General features: G+C 35.8%; 1 protein-coding gene across 19 annotated transcripts in view; it reads right to left on the bottom strand.

Annotated features, from left to right (window-relative positions):
* Window positions 1-21,274, bottom strand: part of RFTN2 (raftlin family member 2) — a 90,862-nt gene that overhangs the window by 21,409 nt on the left and 48,179 nt on the right. For 17 of the 19 annotated variants that reach the window (XR_010832566.1, XR_010832564.1, XM_066999950.1 and 14 more), the window contains 6 exons: window positions 18,431-18,614; window positions 16,415-16,526; window positions 14,165-14,477; window positions 11,272-11,472; window positions 6,711-6,832; window positions 5,658-5,761 (listed from right to left, as the gene is read on the bottom strand). Coding sequence is in view for 16 of the 19 variants with exons in the window: in XM_066999950.1 (XP_066856051.1) it covers window positions 5,658-5,761; window positions 6,711-6,832; window positions 11,272-11,472; window positions 14,165-14,477; window positions 16,415-16,526; window positions 18,431-18,614 (1,036 nt within the window). In the remaining 3 variants the exon portion in view is untranslated. The other 2 variants (XR_010832565.1, XM_066999953.1) reach the window with 2 other exon arrangements.

The following is a 21,274-nucleotide window of genomic DNA, read 5'->3' as shown; positions in this document are numbered from 1 at the left end:
TTCAGTTGTGGGTTTTCTGGTGAAAAAGTTCATCAAAAACAACTCAGGTGTTCATGTCTCAAAAAATTTGCATTCTTTCACTACTGGTTAAAAAAACTAAAAAAAAAGAATCATCCTTTACAACCCCTTGAAGATTTTAGATATTTGTTTTCAAAACCTTTTCATCAAAAATACAGGCCAGCAAATTGACTGCATGTGACTTACAAAGCAAGAGTCTGTAAGGACTAAATGCATGCAAGAATTGTGAGACCAGAGCTCTGGGATGGGAGGGTTTAAAAAAATCCTGTGCTCTTCCACATATCAGAACTACGTTTTGAAAAATTCTTCTTCTCTCCCTACTCTACTTCTGTGCAGTATTCAATGAGCTCTTAACATGCATAAAGGAAAAACACCGAAACATTTTAGCAAGAAAGCAACTACAAATATATGAGTAAGATAAATAAAAAAAAAAAGCAAAATAGAACCACAAAACTTTAATGACTTAAAACAGACTTGTAATGATTACCACGCAGTGAGCCCACTTCAAGAAATCGTGATTCCACCTATTCCCCTATCAATAATAAAACTGTATTTTTACGCTTAATGCTCTGGAAGGAAGTATTAAAATAAGGTATGATCGTACTTCAGTATGGTAAGTCACAATCTCAGCAACCACATGCATAAGGCTGAGATAACTGATACGTATTTCATGCCAGGGCTAGGACTGATAGTATGAATTTGTTTTTTATATTAGGGACTCACTCCAAGGAAAATCAGGGACTAAAACTGTTGCTATAGGATCAGGAAGAACTTATTAACAGCCTACCCTAGTAGAGTGCCTCAAAGTACGCTCTGAGAACATACGCAGAACAGCACTATTCCCAGCTGTATTCCATCCATAGTCAATTATGATGACTTTGTGATGGTGCTTGGCCCATCACAACCTTCCTCTCAACCCAGCTGAACTCAGGTCAAGGCATGTCTTTGCATACATTCCTTGGATGAGAGAAGAGAACTATCCTAAACTGCAGCCTTTGGGGAAGACAGGGAAATGAGGAGGTTAGTTTCTTCAAGTTAACATGTTTTCTCCTCTGGGAGTCCCCCCTCTGGGAGTACCCTCCTTATTTCCATTCATTGAAAAAAAATAATGCATATGTTACATGTTTACATTATGAAAGGGAAATCATCAATCCTGCAAACTTACTCCACATTGCCAGTTATCTTCCCCTGCCTCATTTATGCCTATTTTGGTAATATTAACTGGGAAATCTCTCTTTCAAGCGAGAAGGTTGCGCAGAATGCCTGGCATGGGGAATTGCCTATGCTCTATTTTGTAACTGTGTCTGCATTCCTGCAGCGAAAAAAAAGAAACAAACATTAAGCTTCAGCTTGTACAAATTCTATTAGAACGGAGAAAGGACATGATGGTGAGTAGACAATCAGTAAATTAACAATTTTGTAAGTCTGACCTTATTAAAATGCTGCACACGACAAAGTAGCTATGAGCTTAATTCACAAAGAACTCAATGACAGTGGGATTTCCACAGAATTTAAATGAGAAAAAAACGCTTTGAGTAAGCCACTCCATAGCTTCCCTCTCATTTCCGCACTTCCACTTCACCTTGTAAGCTGGGGCATTTTGCAAACGTAGATGAAGTTGTTTGTGATGATAAACTAATAACCACAAAGTCAGTGTTTTTGCACTGTATTTGCCTGCTTGCTTTCCGGTGCTTGCAGACAGTCCATCCTGCCGATTTTCAGGGACTACAGCAATCAGCGAGGGGAAGTAGAGGTCACTGAGAAGTAAAACTGCTGGAGCCTTTTTCCTGTCTCTTCTTGTAAGAGGGATGAGGAGCAACAGAGACACTTTTGTTAAAACACCAGCTTTTTGCTCGTCTGCTTATGCTGAATTGACAATAAGTCTGTCCTCTTAGTATATGTATATATTAAATAAATCTCTAAGAACAATCATCCAACTGGAAGCTCGTCAGGCCTGCCAATAGCTATGATTTTTACATCTGTTTTTATTTTTTTCATGCATACATTTTCTAGGTATGAATCAACCAAGGTTAGACAGTGTTTCTTGAAAAAAAATGAAGAAAAGGTGCAGAATAATAAGTTCTTTTAATCTATTTGGTTTATTTGCATTTTCCCAAAATGAAGTTTCGCACCCCTTTGCAGTTGCATTGCATTTAGACTTTCAGTTATGAGACATGTACCAGTGTGGGACAGTAAGGCTCCCAGCTTACAGGACTTGAAACAACTGTTCCATCCAAAACAAAACCAGCAAAGAATTCGAACTTTAGACCACAAACATGTATGGAATTCCAGAAATTCATGATAACATTATTTTGATAACTCCAGTAGCACTAAATTACTAACAAAATATTTTCTAACATGTTTGTTTCCCTAATCACTATATTTAACTTCTAAAAGGGCTATTCATCTTATCCTTGATATATAGCTTCTGAACTTGGCATAATTCTTGTCAAATTCCTGTCACGAAAACATTTAACTGTATGTTACAGCTGTATATAATGCAGGAGGCTCCTGAGGTCACTAGTACTATTGTGGCTCTTCCTTACATTCTTTCTTGGTCTGCTTTTTTTGGTCAAAAAATACTTTAATGACTGCTAACCATATTTAAATATCCAAGATATGGATGATATCCAAGAGATGGATACAAACATTGTATCACATCCATTTTTTCATACTCTGTTCTCCTGTATGCCTGGAAAAGCAATCACTGACTAGGAACTTCTGTGGGTTTTATACTTTGTTAACAAAAAAACACCCCAAAATGGTCCTTATCTTTCAAACAACACTGCACAAAAGGCAACTCTGCATGCTCTCTACTATTGCTCTACTTATAACAACAAAGATCACATTTCTTGAGGAAATGCTTCCTGTATCCTGCATGATTTAGCCCTTGAGGTAGGAGCTAAAGGACAAAACAGGCCTACAGGCCGCTGCCCATGCCTGAAATGGGACAGTGATCCATGACACTCAGCTAGCATGTGGCGTGACACTCCGTGCAACAGGACATTATTTTATGGAGAGGAACATCTGTAAAAAAAAATAAAAACTTCAAAGAATAGCAACATCAAAACCACACAGGAACAGACGTTACAGCCTGGCATTTTTACATTCTGTTTCAAATCCTAACCATATTTAAAAAAGAAAAAAGAAGAAGGGAGATAGAGAAACACTGTGCGTGACAATCCTGTCACACTCCAGACCTTATGAGCTTGTGGTCACACCTTTTGTCTACAGATGAGCAGTAGGCTTAATGGCTAGGAGCAAATTGTAGAAGATCTGAGATGAGGAAAGTTTTGCAAAAAATTAGGAATAGACTAAGGCAGAGAATATGACATAACATGGAGGTAAATAAAAATGGGGAGCAGGCTGCCTTGCTAACATTTTTTATTCTTAAATAGAATTTTCATTATATATTTTGCATTTTAAAAAAACAAACATGAAAACATGAATTTGCCAAATTGTTCATTTGTTCAGTATTTCTGAAACCTGTTAATATTCAGGCTGAGTTTTGAGGTCAGAGTTCCCAGTCTGGGAAAAGGTGGGCAGCATGAAGTATCTTTATTCGGCATTTAACTTGAATTCCTAGGATAATCTACCACCGCAGTACTGGCATCTTTCCTATCAGACACACAGTAACCATGTAGGAATTTCTTTCTCTTTTTCAAATGCCAGTATCAATGTCTAATAATAGTATTTATCGATCACTACGCAGGCTGCCAGGACAGAAACACATTCTTTAGAGTCTTTTAAGAATTCTTAATTCCCAACTAGGAATTCTGTTAATGAACTTTTATTTTATTCATTTACTTCTAAAAAGAAATCTGAAAAGCTGTATATTAGACATACAACAGGCACGCTCAAAATGTGATTTACCATATTTCTTCTAATGTGGACTGTGAGATACCTTCAAGACAACAACTATTAGAGAATTCATGCACACACCTACACAACTATTTAAATCAGAAAACAAATGCTTTGTATTCATCCATCATTCCAGTGTTAATACGAAATGAATCCAACTTCACGTTTGGCCAGAATACAATCCCGTTTTGCATGATCACGTCTAGCAGTGGGCTGGTTGCCTCACATCTGGAAAGCAATGCTACTTCAGACACCTAGCATAACTTCAGTGTCTTGCTGGTACATCACCTTCTCAGTAACTCAAGAAACAGACCCTGTCTAATGAATCCATTATCACTTCATACTGCAGTTTTTTCTACTATTGTTATTATTATTATTTTTTAATAGCACTTAAGTTCTTCTAAGCAGCCCTGCTTTTGCTCTGCTATCTACCAAGTGCAAAATAGCATCTGCTGCCTGCAGCAAGCCCAGACTGAGCTAATGTGGCTGCTCAGGACAGTTTCACCCCTTCTGTCCAACCCCTCGGAGATGGGTACAGGTACACTGCTTGTGTGACAGCAAAGGTTAGGGGTTTAAACCTCTCTCACCCTATGACCTTCAGCACACCAGGAGTACTAGAACCTTCCTATCCCCCTGTTCACTCATGACCTTCCAAAAAGTTGATCTGATTCTGAAAGGCTACTTCTCAATCTTTAAGATCTGGCCAAAAGTTTCATCTGTTTATGAAAACCAGGCTCAGCAGTTCGCATACCCTAAGAAGTCACCGAATTCAAAGATAACACACATAGATTAAGAATTTAAAAAAAGAATTGAAGGATAGATGTTTTGTTTTGTGTTCTGAAAAATACTTCTTGATGGAGCAGGAGCTTTGCACAGTAAGAATTTCGTAAGTTTCAGAAGAAAACAAAACATACAGAAATCATTAAAAATAGAAAAATGTGCTAGATGTTTTACCTCCATTTCTACTGTTGTACTGTTCTACTGTTGTAAACAGTTGATTAAAGTCAACTATGAAAAACAAAACAAAACAAAAAAACCCACAAAACCAAAAAACCAAAACACAGATAAAGAGGACAGCTATTTTCTGACCAGAAAATCCTCCTTCTTACATGGGTGAGTTAATTTAATTATGTCAAATCACTTGAACAAAATTCCATTTTCTTGTAGCAGTTCTCTTAGAAACTTCCATTCACATCCTTTTTATGCTGTCTTGATTTAATACAGTGAGGTCTTTATCCAAAGATTACTAAAGTCACCCAGCTTTTCCATTGTTTTAATGAGTTCTAAGCTATGCCTCAGTACATTTTTGCCCGAACTTCAGCAATCTTAATCTGATGGAAGCAGAATTGAAAACAAAACAAAATTGTGTAAGCTTAATTCAGTGATGCATTTGCCATTTTTTTGGCAGGTACTCTGAATAAAAGCACGGTACTTTTTCCATTAAAAAGAAATTCTGAAACATTATATGTGATCTAGGTCTACTATTTAGCTCTTCTTACATATACAGGTATTTCTCCCAAGACATCCAAATAAATATTGAAGCAAGAAAATATGAGAACTGAAATCCAGTAGTTCATTACCATATGTAAACTGAAACAATATCTACATTAAAGAAGAGAAACAGCTGGATTAGACCGTAACTTGCTCGATTAGCACATTCTCCTCCTTAATTTGCAATAAACAGTGCATGACTGTCTTGTGACAAAATCACTTGATAATTCACTAAAATGTGCAACTGTGAAGACACACCAAAATGCTGCATCCTGCTGTTTGCGTACCTGTCATGTCGTACAATAGGTGTAGGCAGGACACAGGTCAGGAGCCATCCAAACTCAGCCAGTGTGTGCAATAAAGGTCCGTAATCTGTTTTAATTTCACACCCCTACATTAATTATAAAAAGTAGTAAAGACACTCTGCACAGGGTTTATTTGCATTTCTACACATAAATTACGACCCCTCTTCTTTCTTAGTTATAATGTGATAATTTGTATTTAGTGTGAAAAGGGATTCCCTATTTCAAACTAAAAGCAATTTGAAAACTTCAAGACAACAGATTAGGTAAACAGAGGAATATTAACTTTAGATACAAGTCCTGATTCAGCAAGACACTCAAAGCACATCTATCTTGTTAAATTTGTCACGTTGCTAAATCAACTCCTAAAACACAACTTTTTAAAACAGCAGAAATTATTTCTCAATTGATATATTCAGGTTTTTACTTCCAATCTGAGTAACAAGCATCTCACCTAGCTATAGGCCTACTTGTACTTTTATTTATTTATTTTTAGGTCTTAGTCTTGTGCCATGTCTGTTCACATAAATAAATGTATTTATTGCTGAGTATTTTAAAAGTAAGCCCTTAGCATCCTCCACTAATGATTGCCACTAATTCATATCTAACTTCACTAAAAAAATTGTCTTTTGATATTTAAAAGTAAAATTTTTACTAAGAACATACATCTGAAAACTCTACTTAACTCATACACTATCAGTTTTTTGTTCTAATTCCAAGTTTTACTTCCCCTTTATTTAAGAATACTTCAGCACATTGTCACTGGAGCTGCACTTGCTGAAATTAGGTCTGTTTTGGTCTGAATATGAACATTTATGAGCGTCAAGCCAGTACTTCTGCAGCGTATTTCTTTTATGCATATGACTAATGGGCACAGGCCTGAGCTTATTTTTATGATTCAAGGCTAGTTTAGCTTATTCAGGTGGCTTAAAGAAATCATCCTGAAATGTTTATCAAATACTGGTACAGTCATTCTACGGAAACAAACAAAGAACGCTAGAAGTAGGAAATTGTGTTGCTAAATAATTACCAATTTACCTCAATAACTGTCCATTGTTCAACTACTATTGCATCATTTCCTTTCCTGTTAGAACCTGGAACCCCAGCACCTTCTTCTTCGTAGATAAATATTCCTTCTAAGGATTTGGGCAAATAATCACCTGTGAACAAAGAAAAACATAAGCTAAAATACAAATTTTTAGGTCAGTACCTTACTGGGATGTATACATGGGCTTATATTTTCCCACTGAAGAGTCCTTCAAATGAAATGGAACTAAGACAGCATATAACTCAAAGTTCTTTCTGCATCTAAGTACAACTTCATGAAGCATGCAAGTCAATTTATTATTCAAAACCCCTTTTTCAATACAAATTGAGCTATGAACTGTTTCATTTTCTCTAAAAAAACGCTGAATTCACGTTTCCCATATTCAACATATCCCCTACAGCAAACAGGCACAAAACCTCTTTATTCAACTCCAATACTGTATGCCTGACAATAAATGTGGCTTTTGGTGTGGTGGGAGAGACTGTAAAGATAAATGAAGCATGAAGTGTAAAGTCTTGCTACAGTTACTTAAATAAATACATAAATGGCCAAAGGAAAAGCCTGAAAGAGAAGTGATTGTAGGAAGATTCCTGATGTGAAGGACATTTCAGAGAATACCTCCCTGACTTACTTGTGGAAGTCTAACAGTATCCAGTTAGCCCAAACTAAATCTGTGCATCAAATACTAGTTCATTTTCTGTTTTTTCTCCTAAGTGCAATCAGGAAGCCTTTTGTGCAGTTCTACCTTGCCAGCTGGCTATCCTAAACAATTAAACTAAATTTAAACAGAAAAATTATGCATTTCTCAAAATATCAGGTTTTAAATATCAGGTTTAAATCCTCTCCAATATTACACAAATATGTAAAGAGATGACTATATGACACAGCTTCAGTGGCAGAAATAAGATTAAAAGGTGTCTAGCAAGGCGAAGCTATGGAATACAACTGGTCTGGCTTTAAAATTGGACCAAACTGGCATGGAAGTTTTCCAAGTCAAACAGGAAGTCCTGTTTTGTTGTTGTTGTTTTATTTAACAACATGCTTGTTAATGTACTGTAAGACACTGAGCATTTATTCATATTATTTTTATTTTTCCTATATTGCATATAGGAAACTTACTTTGAGCTATGATTATTTAGATACTTACGTATCTATATCCTATGCTTTTGTAAAGCTACTGAACATGTTATTTTATTTCTAGCATATATGCAAATACAATGCAGATACTGAATATATGGCTTCAGGCAGAAACATGAACGCCTGCAGAATTCCTAATAGTTCATAAATTCTCAATCTCATTAATTAATGAATTTGAACCTTTCTTCAGTGTTCAGGCAGATACTTATAATCGTCAACCAGTAACATGTTTAACATGCTAATTATTTTTTTTTAAATCATGATAATATAACTCTAAATTTTAATGCATTATTGAAACAGGGCACCTCCATTAAGTGGCTTTTGAGACAAATGGTTAAGTCGAAACCTACGTCAAAATAACATCTGGTTTATCCTTGTTAATATTTTTTAAAAAAAAGAAAAAAGGCACTGCCTGGCAGATAAAGCTAAACAGAAAAAGCATTAAGCGTCGTCACAGCACTCCTATCAATCTTAAGTACTTCCAGGATTATGAGAACCTGCAGGGTAGCAACAAACAGAAGCAACACTACCTTGACCCAAATGGAGCTAAAAAAGAACTTACCTGGATTACTTTTATGACTCCCTTCTGTTTTGGTTGTCACTGAGAATTAAAAATGACTTAATTCTTTCGAATTTGTACCTGCCTTAAATTGGGAATTGCATTTTTATCATGTTAGCAACAGAATTCTGTCTACTTCGTATAACATCCTGCATCCATTGTTTTCAGTTATATTAAAACATTATCTAAAACTTGCTAATTTCACCACATTAATATAGAAGGACAACTGCTGCTGTAGATACCTTGCGAACTAAAAGCAAACTTAAAAACTAAAGTGAAGATGACAATTGGATGCACACGCAAACATACAAGAAGTGTAATTCTGGTGATGAGTGCAAACGTTTAAACACTTTTTTTCCCCTAAAAAGCATTTCATGTTTCCCTCTATTGGATGACCAGTTTTTATCTGGTTATAAAACTCTTCAACATTCGTCTCATGAAAAAATATTTTAGCTTATGAAGAACTCAGCAGCAAAGTAATCTTGTACTGCGGTTACAGACACTTGATCAGCTACAGAATGCCATCCATGTAGCGGGTTGTGCCTTCGAATACTTCCAGCAGAATTCAGCAGCGTCACACCCATGTGTCTCACTGAAATAAATACATCCCAGCCAAGTGGGGCTGAAGAAGCAGCAAATGCTGCAAAGAGGCAGCATAAAATCCCTAAGTCAGTCATAACCTGGGTATTAAAGTTGGGACAGTTATGCACACAGAAAAAAGCAGACAGCAACAGGGGAACGGAAAGATTGCATTTGTTTTTGGACAACAGCTGCAAAGATTAATTTCAACAGCTGCTGAAAACACCCCTTGGTGAATTGTAATGTATCTCCGAAGAGTTATTTTCCAGCTCTAAAAAAAACTATTGAAAACTAGCAGTCTGATTTCTCACCTCTCCTCCCCCAAAGGAATCTTTGTTCTTCCACTGACTTCAATAGATAGGAATTATAATTCAACAAAAATAGACGGCCAATACAAACTGTGCCTTTCAACGGTTTATGTGCAAAAAAATATGCAGAGAGAATAGCCGACAAATTCAACTTGATGGAAATATAATGATGTTGATGCACTTGTGTTCCTTCACAGATTCTGGCAAATTACTGAATTTACTTTGTTGCTGAGCTACAGAAATATAATTAACATTCACGGCTAAGTTACTGAGAAGGAAAAAAAATACACACACACACACATATATAAAAAATCAAGCTCTTACTTTTTCAGGGTTTGATTTTTGAAGAACCCATATTTAAACATAACATCTTCAGAAGTTAAATTTATTTATTTTTAATTCAGCCCAAGCCTTGCAAAGGAATGCTGATTGCAGTATTATTTTTAATCAGAACATCAGAAAAAGGAAGCATGAAGTAAAGCACAAAGAAAATAGAAAAGCTATGCAAAAAAAAAAAATCAGCAATCTACTCTCACTGTATAGTTCATATAAGCAGTAGATTTAAAACGACTCATGAAAGCCATTTTAGTATGCTTATTATTAAGTAAACAACTTCATTTGATAATCAGTCTAAGTCTTGCATAAATTGTTAAGGGGTCTGAAGCCTTTACAGTGAACTTTTTACAACATCTTTCTCATCCACTACAGCCTTCTGTTTTATTTACTTATACTGAATTTCCATAAGCAATTCTGAAGGAATACCAACAGCTGAAAATATGCTACAAGCAAGACATGAACAAATTCAGCCAAAGACAAAATATCACATTAGTTAACTACAAACCCTAAGTCTTTTTAAGTGAACAACATTTTTTGCAACAGTCGGTAAATTCTGGAAGAATTAACTATGTTAGACTCTCTTGGCCTGTTCACTAAGCACTAGAGTACTTTCTTTATACTATTTTAATTAATTGCATAATGGTAACTACATACTATTTTTGGAACTCTTCTAATTTCTGGCTTTCAGACAAACTCCGTTCAAATGGAGATGAATCTCTTGATCACATAGGAATTCTGAAAGAGCTAGGAGGTTCCCTCCAGTGAAAAACTGTGATCAAATTGAAACTGGCAGAATGAACAAGACAATTTAGGAATCTGAGGAGAAATCCTGTAGCCTGAAGCTCTATGATTCCAACAATTTTAGTGTGCTAACTGAGCTCGTAGGCTCCTGCAGAAGAGAGCAAGAAGCAGGAGGGACCAGGGAAAACTTCCCTCTCCCACCTTCATGAAAAAATGCTGGAGAATCTGCCTACAGGTAAGGGTAAGAGCAAAAGCAGATTTCTCTACTTAGTGTATGTGTCCAAATCCAACCAGAACCACCTATAGAAAGATGCTGGATCTGAAACTTCAGGATAAACAAACAAATTAATTCAACTCAGGGTTTTGGTAAGAATTTTAAACCTAGCAGAGAACTGAAGAAAGTAGGAAGTGTGGAAAGTCTTACTTTGCTTAAGGCTTAATGGTGCAGTAAGCACAAGGAGAACAGAAGGCGCTTTTTTGTCTCATTAGAAATATTCCAAGTGCAGCACAGTGTCTAAAGTGAGCAGCAGCAGAACACAACTGAAATGCATCTAATGATTTTTCCATTATCTTTTCCTTTTAAAAAGAGAAAAAGAAAAGAGAACTAGTGCAAAAGGTTGATTTCATTATAATGCTACACTCCTTTCGTGCTTTGGAAATCCCAAATTTGATTAAAAAAGCAGAAATTGTAATTATTCAGAGCTGCAACAGCACAAAAAACAACGGTATTTCCTTTTCAGGTATCAGATTCTACAAATTTACAATGACTTATCTGAACATGTTTACATATTGCCCTTCACACCAACATGCAAAACATCATCTACTTTTTGCAAAATAAATAGATCCACATGTATAAGTAAAAGCTTGAAGATATTATGGGATAGTGCTCACCTTTAGAAGTTTCCCAGTGTACAAAAGAATCAGTTAAGGACAATCCTTGTTTATAATAAAATGTAGTTAGTTCTAGCCAGTCTGCTTCCAGTGTACTAATAACTGGTCCCTTTCTTGTTACTTTCATGGACAAGATGCCCTCATGATAGGTCCAGCAGGTAGAGTCATCATCAAAAACATTGAAGACTGTATACAGCTTGTCTGAGAAAAGAAAAGAAAAAAAAAAGGAAGAAAAATGAGCCTCTGGAAGACAGAGCTCTCAAAAATATTATCTTCTTATTTCAGCCTGCTTTTGTGTTTTTAAGTAACAGTTTTACAAATTGCTTCCTTATGCGACTGTACTCACCTAGAGCCCTCAACACCAGAAAAAAAACCAACAGGATGAGCTGTGAGGAGGGTAAGCTATGGGACAGAACAGAACTTTGAACGTACTGTAGTTGGGTTGTTGCTGGACCTTCTAGGTAGGTGGGTTTTGCATAGGGGAAAATATAGTAGATTCAAGAGAAAACCCAGTGGAAATGGGCTTTATTTCTGTCACTCATGGAACTTTTGACTACAAATATTCAAAACGACTAACTGAAGATTAAAAACATTTTTCTAAATTTTTAAATATTATTAATGTCTTGTATAGCATTCCTTTTTACCCATTCTTTTTTGCAGATGATTTAAGTACCAGTATAATCAGCTCCATACTGGGGTTTTCCACACAGTAACTGATGAGAGCGTGAGCATATGAAAAACAAACAAGATCTGCATATTCTCAAATGCTTTTCACATCTAGCCATTAATACAGTGATGTTACAAAAAGACAAATATTCAAAAAAAGTAAATTCAGAGATTCATAGTATTTTAGGTATTCACTGGTGATGAGTTATGAAGTCTTAGCTAAATAAATGTATTCTAAAAAGGAAGAACATGATACAAGTACAGTCATGTCTGGGTCACTGTTGCAGGGAAGTAACAAAGCAATTGCAAAAAAATTCCCTGAGATTATGTCTACTACTATAACTTCTGAGCAGCCTAAATCAACACAAACCTCTAGAAAGCAGAAGTATTCACATTGCCAAAACAGAAGAACTTGGGTTTAGATGATCCCAGTTAAGACACTAGTCTCTCTAAGCTCCAGAAATAGATAAAGATTTTCAAAGCACTATTTGGACTTTAAGTAGTTTTAATCAATCTCTAGGAGAAACCTTCTGGAGTGGATGATAACACATAAGGTATCTGAAATAAGAGAGTAAATGCAGGACAAATTACTGAACTCCATCACTATGAGATGACTTTTCTTTCTATACAGCTGTATTTTGTCACCTCGACAGGTGGAGGTGCTACCATTAAAGTGTTTATCCTGGTAAAGCTTGATTTTCCTATTAGGAAAAATTTTTGAAAATTCCTATCAGTATTTTTTAAAAGGATGGTTAAATACAACATTTACAAAGAAAGGTGTTTACATTTTCAGAAAATTTGTCTTAAAACTTCCAATAACTTTACCAAGTAACTGACTAGTAGTAGAGAAGATAGGTAAATTCCTGCCAAAACTTTTAGAAGTTTAGAATTTCCCGAGAACTCTGCATCTAGGGGCTGCACTGGTTGGTAATCCGCCTGGTTACACTTGTATGCATGAACCAAAACTCAACTGTGAGTTTTCTCATTTTTCCTTACAGGATCTATATTCTGCTATGGATAGCAAGCCCACTGTCTCAAGCTGTAAGGAAAGAGTTAAGGTTTAACAGATCGTGCTCTAACAGCCCAGCATGTTGTAAAAGAACTGCTTTAATTCAAGTGTTAAAAATAAGTGGGACATTGATTATCTCAGTGCATAGAGTCATTATCCTGACTGTCTACCAACTAGAGAGGTGCTTAACTCTTTAACAGGAAAGTGAAGACATTGCTTTTGAGAGCAATTAAAACATGTCTGGCACATCACAGAAGACCCTATTGTATCAAAATTCAATCTTAAACGAAAATTTCATGCTGCCTTGCTTTCAATACTATAATGCTTTAGTTCCTATAATGCATTACTTCTCATGCGTTAGGTTACTTCTTCCTTTTCACCTTTTCTTCCTAGTAAATGTGAAGGGCTTAGTGCTTCAGTATCAGGGATCATTGTTTCAGGCAGTAACTTGCTAAGACCACACTATCTACCTTAGAGATTCTTGTACAAATAAGTCTTCTACCACAGGACCAGCATCTTTCAATTATACTTTCCCTTCCTAAGCAACTTTCCAATGCTTCATTTTCTCTAGTGTAAATTCGTTTTGTAACAATTATCCTCTTTGATTACACAGTCAATGCATTAGTTTAGTGATCTCTTTCAGAATATTTCTTGAAGGCATGTTAACCAGAAAGAATCCATTATTAACGGATTTGTTTGCTGTATGTGATGTGAGTTGGCTAGAAGCACACAAAATTACGTCTCTAAACAGAAGGTGATCCCTTTGTTGTCAGCTTTAAAACAGATAGGAGAACTGTTTTCATTACAGCATATACTTGGATATCCCTTACTAATTTATGGTTTAATATTAGGAGTAGGTAAAAGCCAATGTATTTGGGAAACATTTTAAAACAACTGCATCACATTTTTCTTGCTATATGCTTACAACACATATCAAGCAAAAAAACTTACCTGTTTGCGCCACATTTAAAACCAGAATTACACATTTTTTTAAATTATTATTATTATCATCGTAGTTCAGATATATAAAGCAGAAGGTAAATAATTCTGGTGCCGCAGTGGTGACTTTTTTGGAAGTACACATCCATTTAAAGAAGATGCATCTTCCAAAACCAGTACTTGATGACAGAATATGCTGTTGTTATTTTTTTCCTACTGCTTCTTAAAACAACTCAAGAACATGTCTTATTTCTGCAATAAACAAACAGAATTCATTACCGTCTCCTTCTTGTAGCTTAACAGGACTGACTTCTTTTCCAAACTGGAAATCTGCATCCTGTAACAGTCCACTCTCTGCTTGCATTTCCTCTTCATTCCCACTCTCAGATGAGTGACCACACAGTGACCTTTCATTCCAGTTTTTGTAGTCTTCATCAGAAATTATTCTTCTGGGTTCCCTGTGTCTTCTGCCTAGTGTTGATTCCAGCTCTGCACTTCCATCTGGGCTTGTTCCATTACAGGCTTTAGGTTGAGGAAAATGTTGTGTTACAAAGCCCACAAACTTCTTTCCTCTTTTAGCTGCTTCATTAACCTGCATTTAACACACAAATTTTATCTGCAAAGTGGTTTTAAGGCAGTGTGCAACTTTTTTTTTTCCCAAAACACCTAAAATGCATGTTGTGTTTACTAATTTGCTTATTTTCAAGGACACCCAAAGACACAGCACAGTACTATGGAAGTGTAGCTTGTCTATATATGTTGGCTGTGTTTTTAAAGTAAACAGAAGCCTTCCAGCATGTCTGTGGGCTCAGGCCAAGAAGGGTGGCCAACACTGTTACTGACTTCAGGGTACATAAATTCCTTCAATTAGGACAAACCCAAAATATTTCACTTACTACGTCACAGTGACAGACAGTATACTGGTGGAGGAATGTTTCGAGAAATTTCACGGTGGATTGGTTAGAGGAATATCATTCCGTGTGATGCCAGTTCCACTATGATTACTCTTAGCTTTTAGCCAGTGGTGTTTCTTTTTCCCCTCTTCTGGAATCTTAAAATACAACTGCAGAATATGTGCAATCGGTGGGATGTGTCTGTTCTTGGAAGGAGATTTTCTTTTGCTGGGATAAGGAGCACTTCCACCTATAAAGGTGATCTAACTGCAACAAAATCTTCCCAGGAACACACAAAAAGCCCTGCCCAGAGCACAGAAATCACCCGGAAAATACTCAGTATGGGCAGAGAAGGAAGGATCTCTATCTACCTAGTTAACCCATGTAAACTATTTAGAGTGATTAACTCAAATAACTGGTTGTGCTACAATGCCTTTTTAATATCACATCAGACTGAAGTGATACTGTTTATCACCATTACATACCCACAACAGTGATTTTACCATGTATCAAAATTCAGCCATCATTATGATTATATGAAGCTGCAGAAAAAGACGTCCTATGAATGACTACCCCCCCCCAGTGCCACAAATTCTTAAGGGTTCAAGAAAATATATATATATTTTTTTTAATATAAAAATGTATATCTACATTTCAATAGGAATATTTTAAAATCAGATCAATTTCATGTAGCTTTTCTAGATTTTCTCGCAAGACAATCACTGCCTAATTACTTAATTTGTGGTTTTTTTTTTTGCTGTTGCTTTGTTTTATACTTCTAAGTGTTTGGTATATTATACAACAAACATGGCAATACACACATGGTATAAATGGAACACAATTTTAAATTCTAAACACCTGAAAAATTCAAAAAAATGTTTACAAACTTTAAACAACTCTCTTAATTTCAGTGATCATTAAGAATTGCCAGTATGCTTTTTCCTCTGCTTCTTTCTTTCGCAACTCATGTAAAAGACAACACTCAAACTCTTACAATAACAATAATTTCCTGTTTCAGCAAGTCTTCAATTTTGCAGAGGAAGTGAAACAAAAAGAACTGGAACTAGAGCTTGTATTTCAGTGGAAGTTTACTTTTCTTTAACTTTACAATATTTTCAGAAGTTGTGCCAAGGAATTATTTTAATACAATTACTGTATATATTAAATTTCTGTTCAAGAAGGGAAAAAATGTACTTAGAAAATCTATATATTAATGTACGTTATTCCTACTGAATGTAACACAGAACATCATAAAACTTTTTTTTTTTTCAAACACTAATTCCAGAAGAAGCTATCAAGCAAGCATTTTATGAAGACTGAGTGAAAATTTGGGCCTGCTTCTGCTTCCAGTGCTGTAAGTGACCAGTCTCCCAAAACCTTCCATGGCTCAGTAATAAATTCTAAATTACAAAAAGCAATTAGTGAAGAAAATTAACTCTTTTTGCATGCAGAAAGCACTTGGTAGCTTCTATAACACAAAAGCAAAGTTAAAACTCAAAGCTAAAAAGAACCATAAGCCTCCAGTCATTGACAACTACCTGCATGTATGGCAGAAAAAAATATTTGAAGAGATATTTAAAAAGAAACCAAATTAAAACAAACATACAAACAAACAAAACCCACAAAATTCCATTACCTTTTCTAAAAGTTCTTTCACTACCTCATTTGTCAGTGTTTCATACGTTAAAGGACATTCCTCAATCACCAGCCTGGGGTACCTTTGTTCTCTGGGTGCTGCATGCTTCTGGCTAGAATGCAGAAAGAAAGCAGTCTTTGTTAGTAGTTTGCTGCTAACTTGGGCAAATGCTGGCATATAGAATTCTTTTCTTTTGGTGTAAAGGTTATGAATTAAATCCTGGCAATGCTTTTCCACATTTAAAACTCAACATTTTTTGGTGCTTTATTATGTTTTTATACAAAGTAGTGTGTGCTGTATATTAAAATGTCAGGATAAGAATGTTAGTATTTAACAGAAATGTCATTTCAAGATGGTTTACAAAAATCTTCTGGAACTCAGCTTTACTGAAAAAACAACACTGTCTTCCTAGCAAATGTGTCCAAAACTTACTTCCAAATGCAAAAAGTACAGATAGGAGCCTTAAATGCAGCAAGCACAAAACAAAGTATCAGTTTTGCAAGAAAAACACTATGCTATGAAAAGAGATGGTACTTTTACACTGTTAATATACTGTTGCTTACTTTTAGCAATTAAAGCAGAGTTACAGCTACTGTATGAAAAAACAGTGCAGGCACATGCCAGAAACACAGTGCACTACAAATCCCTTTGGGTTACATAGTGTTTATTTCACTCCTACATTTCAGAATCCTACAAGCTTTAACTTCTATTTTAAAGAACAGCATTCATCATTTTTTATCTAAAGTAAGTTCTGTTGTTAATCGTATAACATTTGTTGTATATCATCAATGTAGTAGGGTTTTCTTTGCTGTTTCTTTCACACAAGCTTTGGAGTGAAACATCAATTAAATATGTTCAAATATAAAAAGGTTACTTTCAAGATGGTCGCTGGAGAAGGTGCATCCACCTGCAGGAAAACCAACAGATGTATGTACATATGGCATCTGCACAAGAAGTCAGGAACTTACAGCCAGCAGTTTCACGAGGCTGCTGGTTCTTGTCCTTCACCTATTCAAGGGCTTACCAGTTCAAATGACAACTTCATAAGGATCCCACATCTATACGGATAAGGTGTGTTGAGGGTGCTGAGCACTGGCAGTGTCAGCTCTCAGAAAGCTCAGCTCCAGAAAGCAAGTATTCTGCCTTTTTATTTAAGCATCTGTCCATATGGACAACATTCACCTTGCCTGCAGGTGTATTTATGAAGGTAAGATGTATGAGAAGCAAATGCCATGCCATGGGCAATGCTTGTTTAGTCAAAACATTTGATGGAGAATCTCCCTCAAATTAACTACATTTTATAGAACTGCAGGAGTGGCAGGGGGCACCTTCATAGTTACGTCCTTGGAGATTTCCCAGAGAAGCTGAACAAACCTCTGTGCATCACACCAGGACTTGAAATGGAAGGGGAAGCATCACACCTCTCAATACAACATGAAATCCACTTTTCTAGTTACTCAAGAAAAAAAAGGTTGTTTTCGTTGCAGTTAAAGGAGCTAACTGTAAAATTTCTTTGTACATTTTCCTTATGATCACATGGTGATTATAATGCAGCAAAACCAGGAGTAACGAACAAGATTATGGAAGCTGGAATGAAAACAAACTCTTGACTCTCTCCTCATTGAAAAAAAACAAGCTTTTGTACAGGCTCCCCAGTCGCAGAGTATTTCCTTCATAACAAGGTTAAATGATTTCTCTCTGAGGAACTGTGAGTATTTCACACTTTACAGGTACCTTTTACTGAGTAATGCTCTTACAGAAAAAGTGAAAAGAAAAATGTTGAAAACAAGACAAGATAGATGTGAGGGAATTAAATGCAGCTTATTAGTCTCGTAGTGTTTTGTTTCATCTTGTACTTGGGGTTAATTAAAAGAACGTTATTAAGTTGGTCACCTTTCTAGATAAGGAACAGTTACTTGATTCTTTGAGGTACTTATGTTAATAAACTATGCATGATGAGCAACCCTCTTAAAAATAACTTAATGGGCCCATGTAATTAAATTATTTCACTGTTACCTTAATTTTAATCTTGAAAGTACCACCCGATACATGTGACTTGCAGGGAAATTCCTTCTACATCCAATTGGCAGTAGAATAGGATGAATAGCACCTACAACATATCCTTTGTTGTAATATTCTTCCACCTTAGATGCTATATCCAACACAGAACTGATTTTGATAACTTCAGGATTTGAGGAAGCTAAAAGCATTGAAAAAACAGAAGAGAAGCACATTATACTGTGTATATACATACACTTTTAAGTGAGTTCCTTTGATGTAAACCACACAAAACCTATCCCAACGCATTTACTAACAAGGTAAAGTCCTCTTTGCACAAGAAAAAAGAGACTCACTGTGATTATGAAGTATACAACTAGGTGAAATACATATTTTTTAGGAGACAATATGATCTATTTGTAATCTATTTGGCAATACTTTGTTGGACCTAGCTTTGTCAAGCTAATTTAAGAACTGCATCAACATATAAACACGCAATTGGTCTGGATATTAAGCAACTATTTTGTCTAGTCAAAGACTTAAGCATACTGCAGCAGTATCCTTTAACCCTAGCTGAGAGGTAAATTTCCACAAAATTAATTTAATCCTAGAAAAACAGGTTTGTTTTCCTCAAATACATTTTTTGGATCCCTTAGAAGTCATCTGTGGATTGTAGGTTGAAATTTTAAAATACACACAATTATGTCCTCAAGTAGACTTAAATCCATATCACAGTAAGATAAACGGTATCATGAATTTCTAAGCTGGATACCTCTGAATGTATGCAAGCATTTCTGATCAACAGGTAACAGCCAGGTACCACACAGGAGTTGGCAAAAACTAGTGACTGGTCTGTGGTCTGGTCCACAGTTTTTGCACAGAGAAAAGGGAAGACTGTGGTAGTAGTTTACGTGTTTTGCTGCAGTGAGCCTGACTATCAGCATTTCCTGTTCCTCTCAACTCCAACTGTAATTATAGATGCCCTCAGAGCCTCCACTAAGCAACTAGTCAATATTAATATACAGACAGTAACTTAAGAGTAATTTTGCTAGCATATATTTGCCAACATCAACAATTTCATCCTTCACAGATGTGGTCTCTTACAACAAGGTAGCTTGGTCTGGAATTTGATGGTCTCTGTCAGTTACCTCTGCTGCAAGTGATGCACACCCTTTTTGTATTCTGACAGGTCCCTCTCTTTGCAAAACTCACCACTTTGTAAATGTATTCCTTAATGTTCTTACCTCCTCCTTTATCTACATGCCAATCCTATACATGCGCAATAGCAAGAAATTTAAGGAGTTTACCGAAGACACAGCAAGTCACAAAATCTTCTTACCCTACTGGTTTAAAGTATCATAAACCTGCTATATATGAATATTTATTTTGCCAACACTTTTATTCTAATAAACGGAATTAGATTTCTGCTGGTTGAGTGATTTGTTTTCTGTAAAGCTTAAATCACTGTACTGTTTTCCAATTATAAAGTGGGGATAATACTGATATATATACTCATAGAGAACTTTGCTTTCTTTAAAAAACAAAAATCAACAAGACATCTTTTATAGTATTCAAATTTAATGCTTTTAAATAACAACTTTTATTAAAGTGAAAAAGGAATGGAAAAAAAAGCTGCTACCTTGACTCTTACTGTAAAGCCCTTACCAGCTCAAAAAAAGCTATCAAGAACCAGAATACCATGTACAGTGTGAACTGCACACCATCAAAAAGCAACATTAGCATATATATTGATAGTTTATTGCTGATAGCTATCAAACAACCTATTAACATAAACTCTACCACTCTCAGTCATAGCACTGGGTTGTTTCACTTTCTTGAGCTATGTTACAACTCACTGTTGGAACTGCACTGGAATAGGAATATTTACACTTGTTTTTTTAAGCACACTGCATTACAGACCTCCCTTTAACAGACTGATGATATTTTGCCCTACAACACCTCTATCCCATAATTCTACCTAGAATAAATCCCAGAGACATTAAATATTTATTGAAGAAGTAACTGTTCTACAACACACACAAACCAAAAAAGCAGGTATGGATGCAACAAGATCATCACTTCAGTGATTTTCCAATCGCCTTAACTGAAAATTCCCACTACAGCTAACTGGCTAATTGTATAGTAAGCTTTGGCGATGATGACAAAACAGCTACCCCATACGTATTCATACTATTATTCAGAGTGACAAAAACTTCACAGTGTGTCATTTTAGTGGGCTGAAATGCAATACACTTGCATCAATATTCCTTCTCTCCCTAGTAGAAGAGTTCTGGAAAAGCTGTAAGCTTTTTGCTTAAGTAGGAATATTTAAGCTATCCCTACTTTATGTTTAAACTGATCTCCAAAAATAAGAAGTTTTTGTAACTGAGATACGCCTCATGACTGAAACCACTGAATTTCCTATCTTTGACAGGCATTTAAAATTACATTTCAGAGTCCACCGAACCCCTGCAAAATGCAAGCCTGGCTGTATTCTTCTTGGCTGGGATTCTTCTTTCGCACAGTACCTCCATGGAACTCAGAACTCATTTATGTAGTAGGGATGGGAATATTTGGGTGAATAAGAAGAGACAAATCAAGGTAAAACACACTGCTAATAACTAGTTAAGATGCTCGTGGACTCCAACAAGCAGATTTAGACAAGAGCACGGTTGACCTTATCTGCACCACAACTTGAAAAAAGATCAGGAACTCCTCAAAGTCTCCCTAGCAGGACCATTTCAACTCCATATATCATAAATCTGATGAAGCAGAGAATACAGAATATTAAACTGAAATATAATGCATTTATGCTTGCTGTACTTTTATCTGAATGCAGGCTATAGCTTACTCTAGGATCTT

Source organism: Anser cygnoides, chromosome 6 (assembly GCF_040182565.1).
Source record: "Anser cygnoides isolate HZ-2024a breed goose chromosome 6, Taihu_goose_T2T_genome, whole genome shotgun sequence".
Lineage (NCBI taxonomy): Eukaryota > Metazoa > Chordata > Aves > Anseriformes > Anatidae > Anser > Anser cygnoides.
This window is presented reverse-complemented; position numbering and strand designations above follow the sequence as displayed.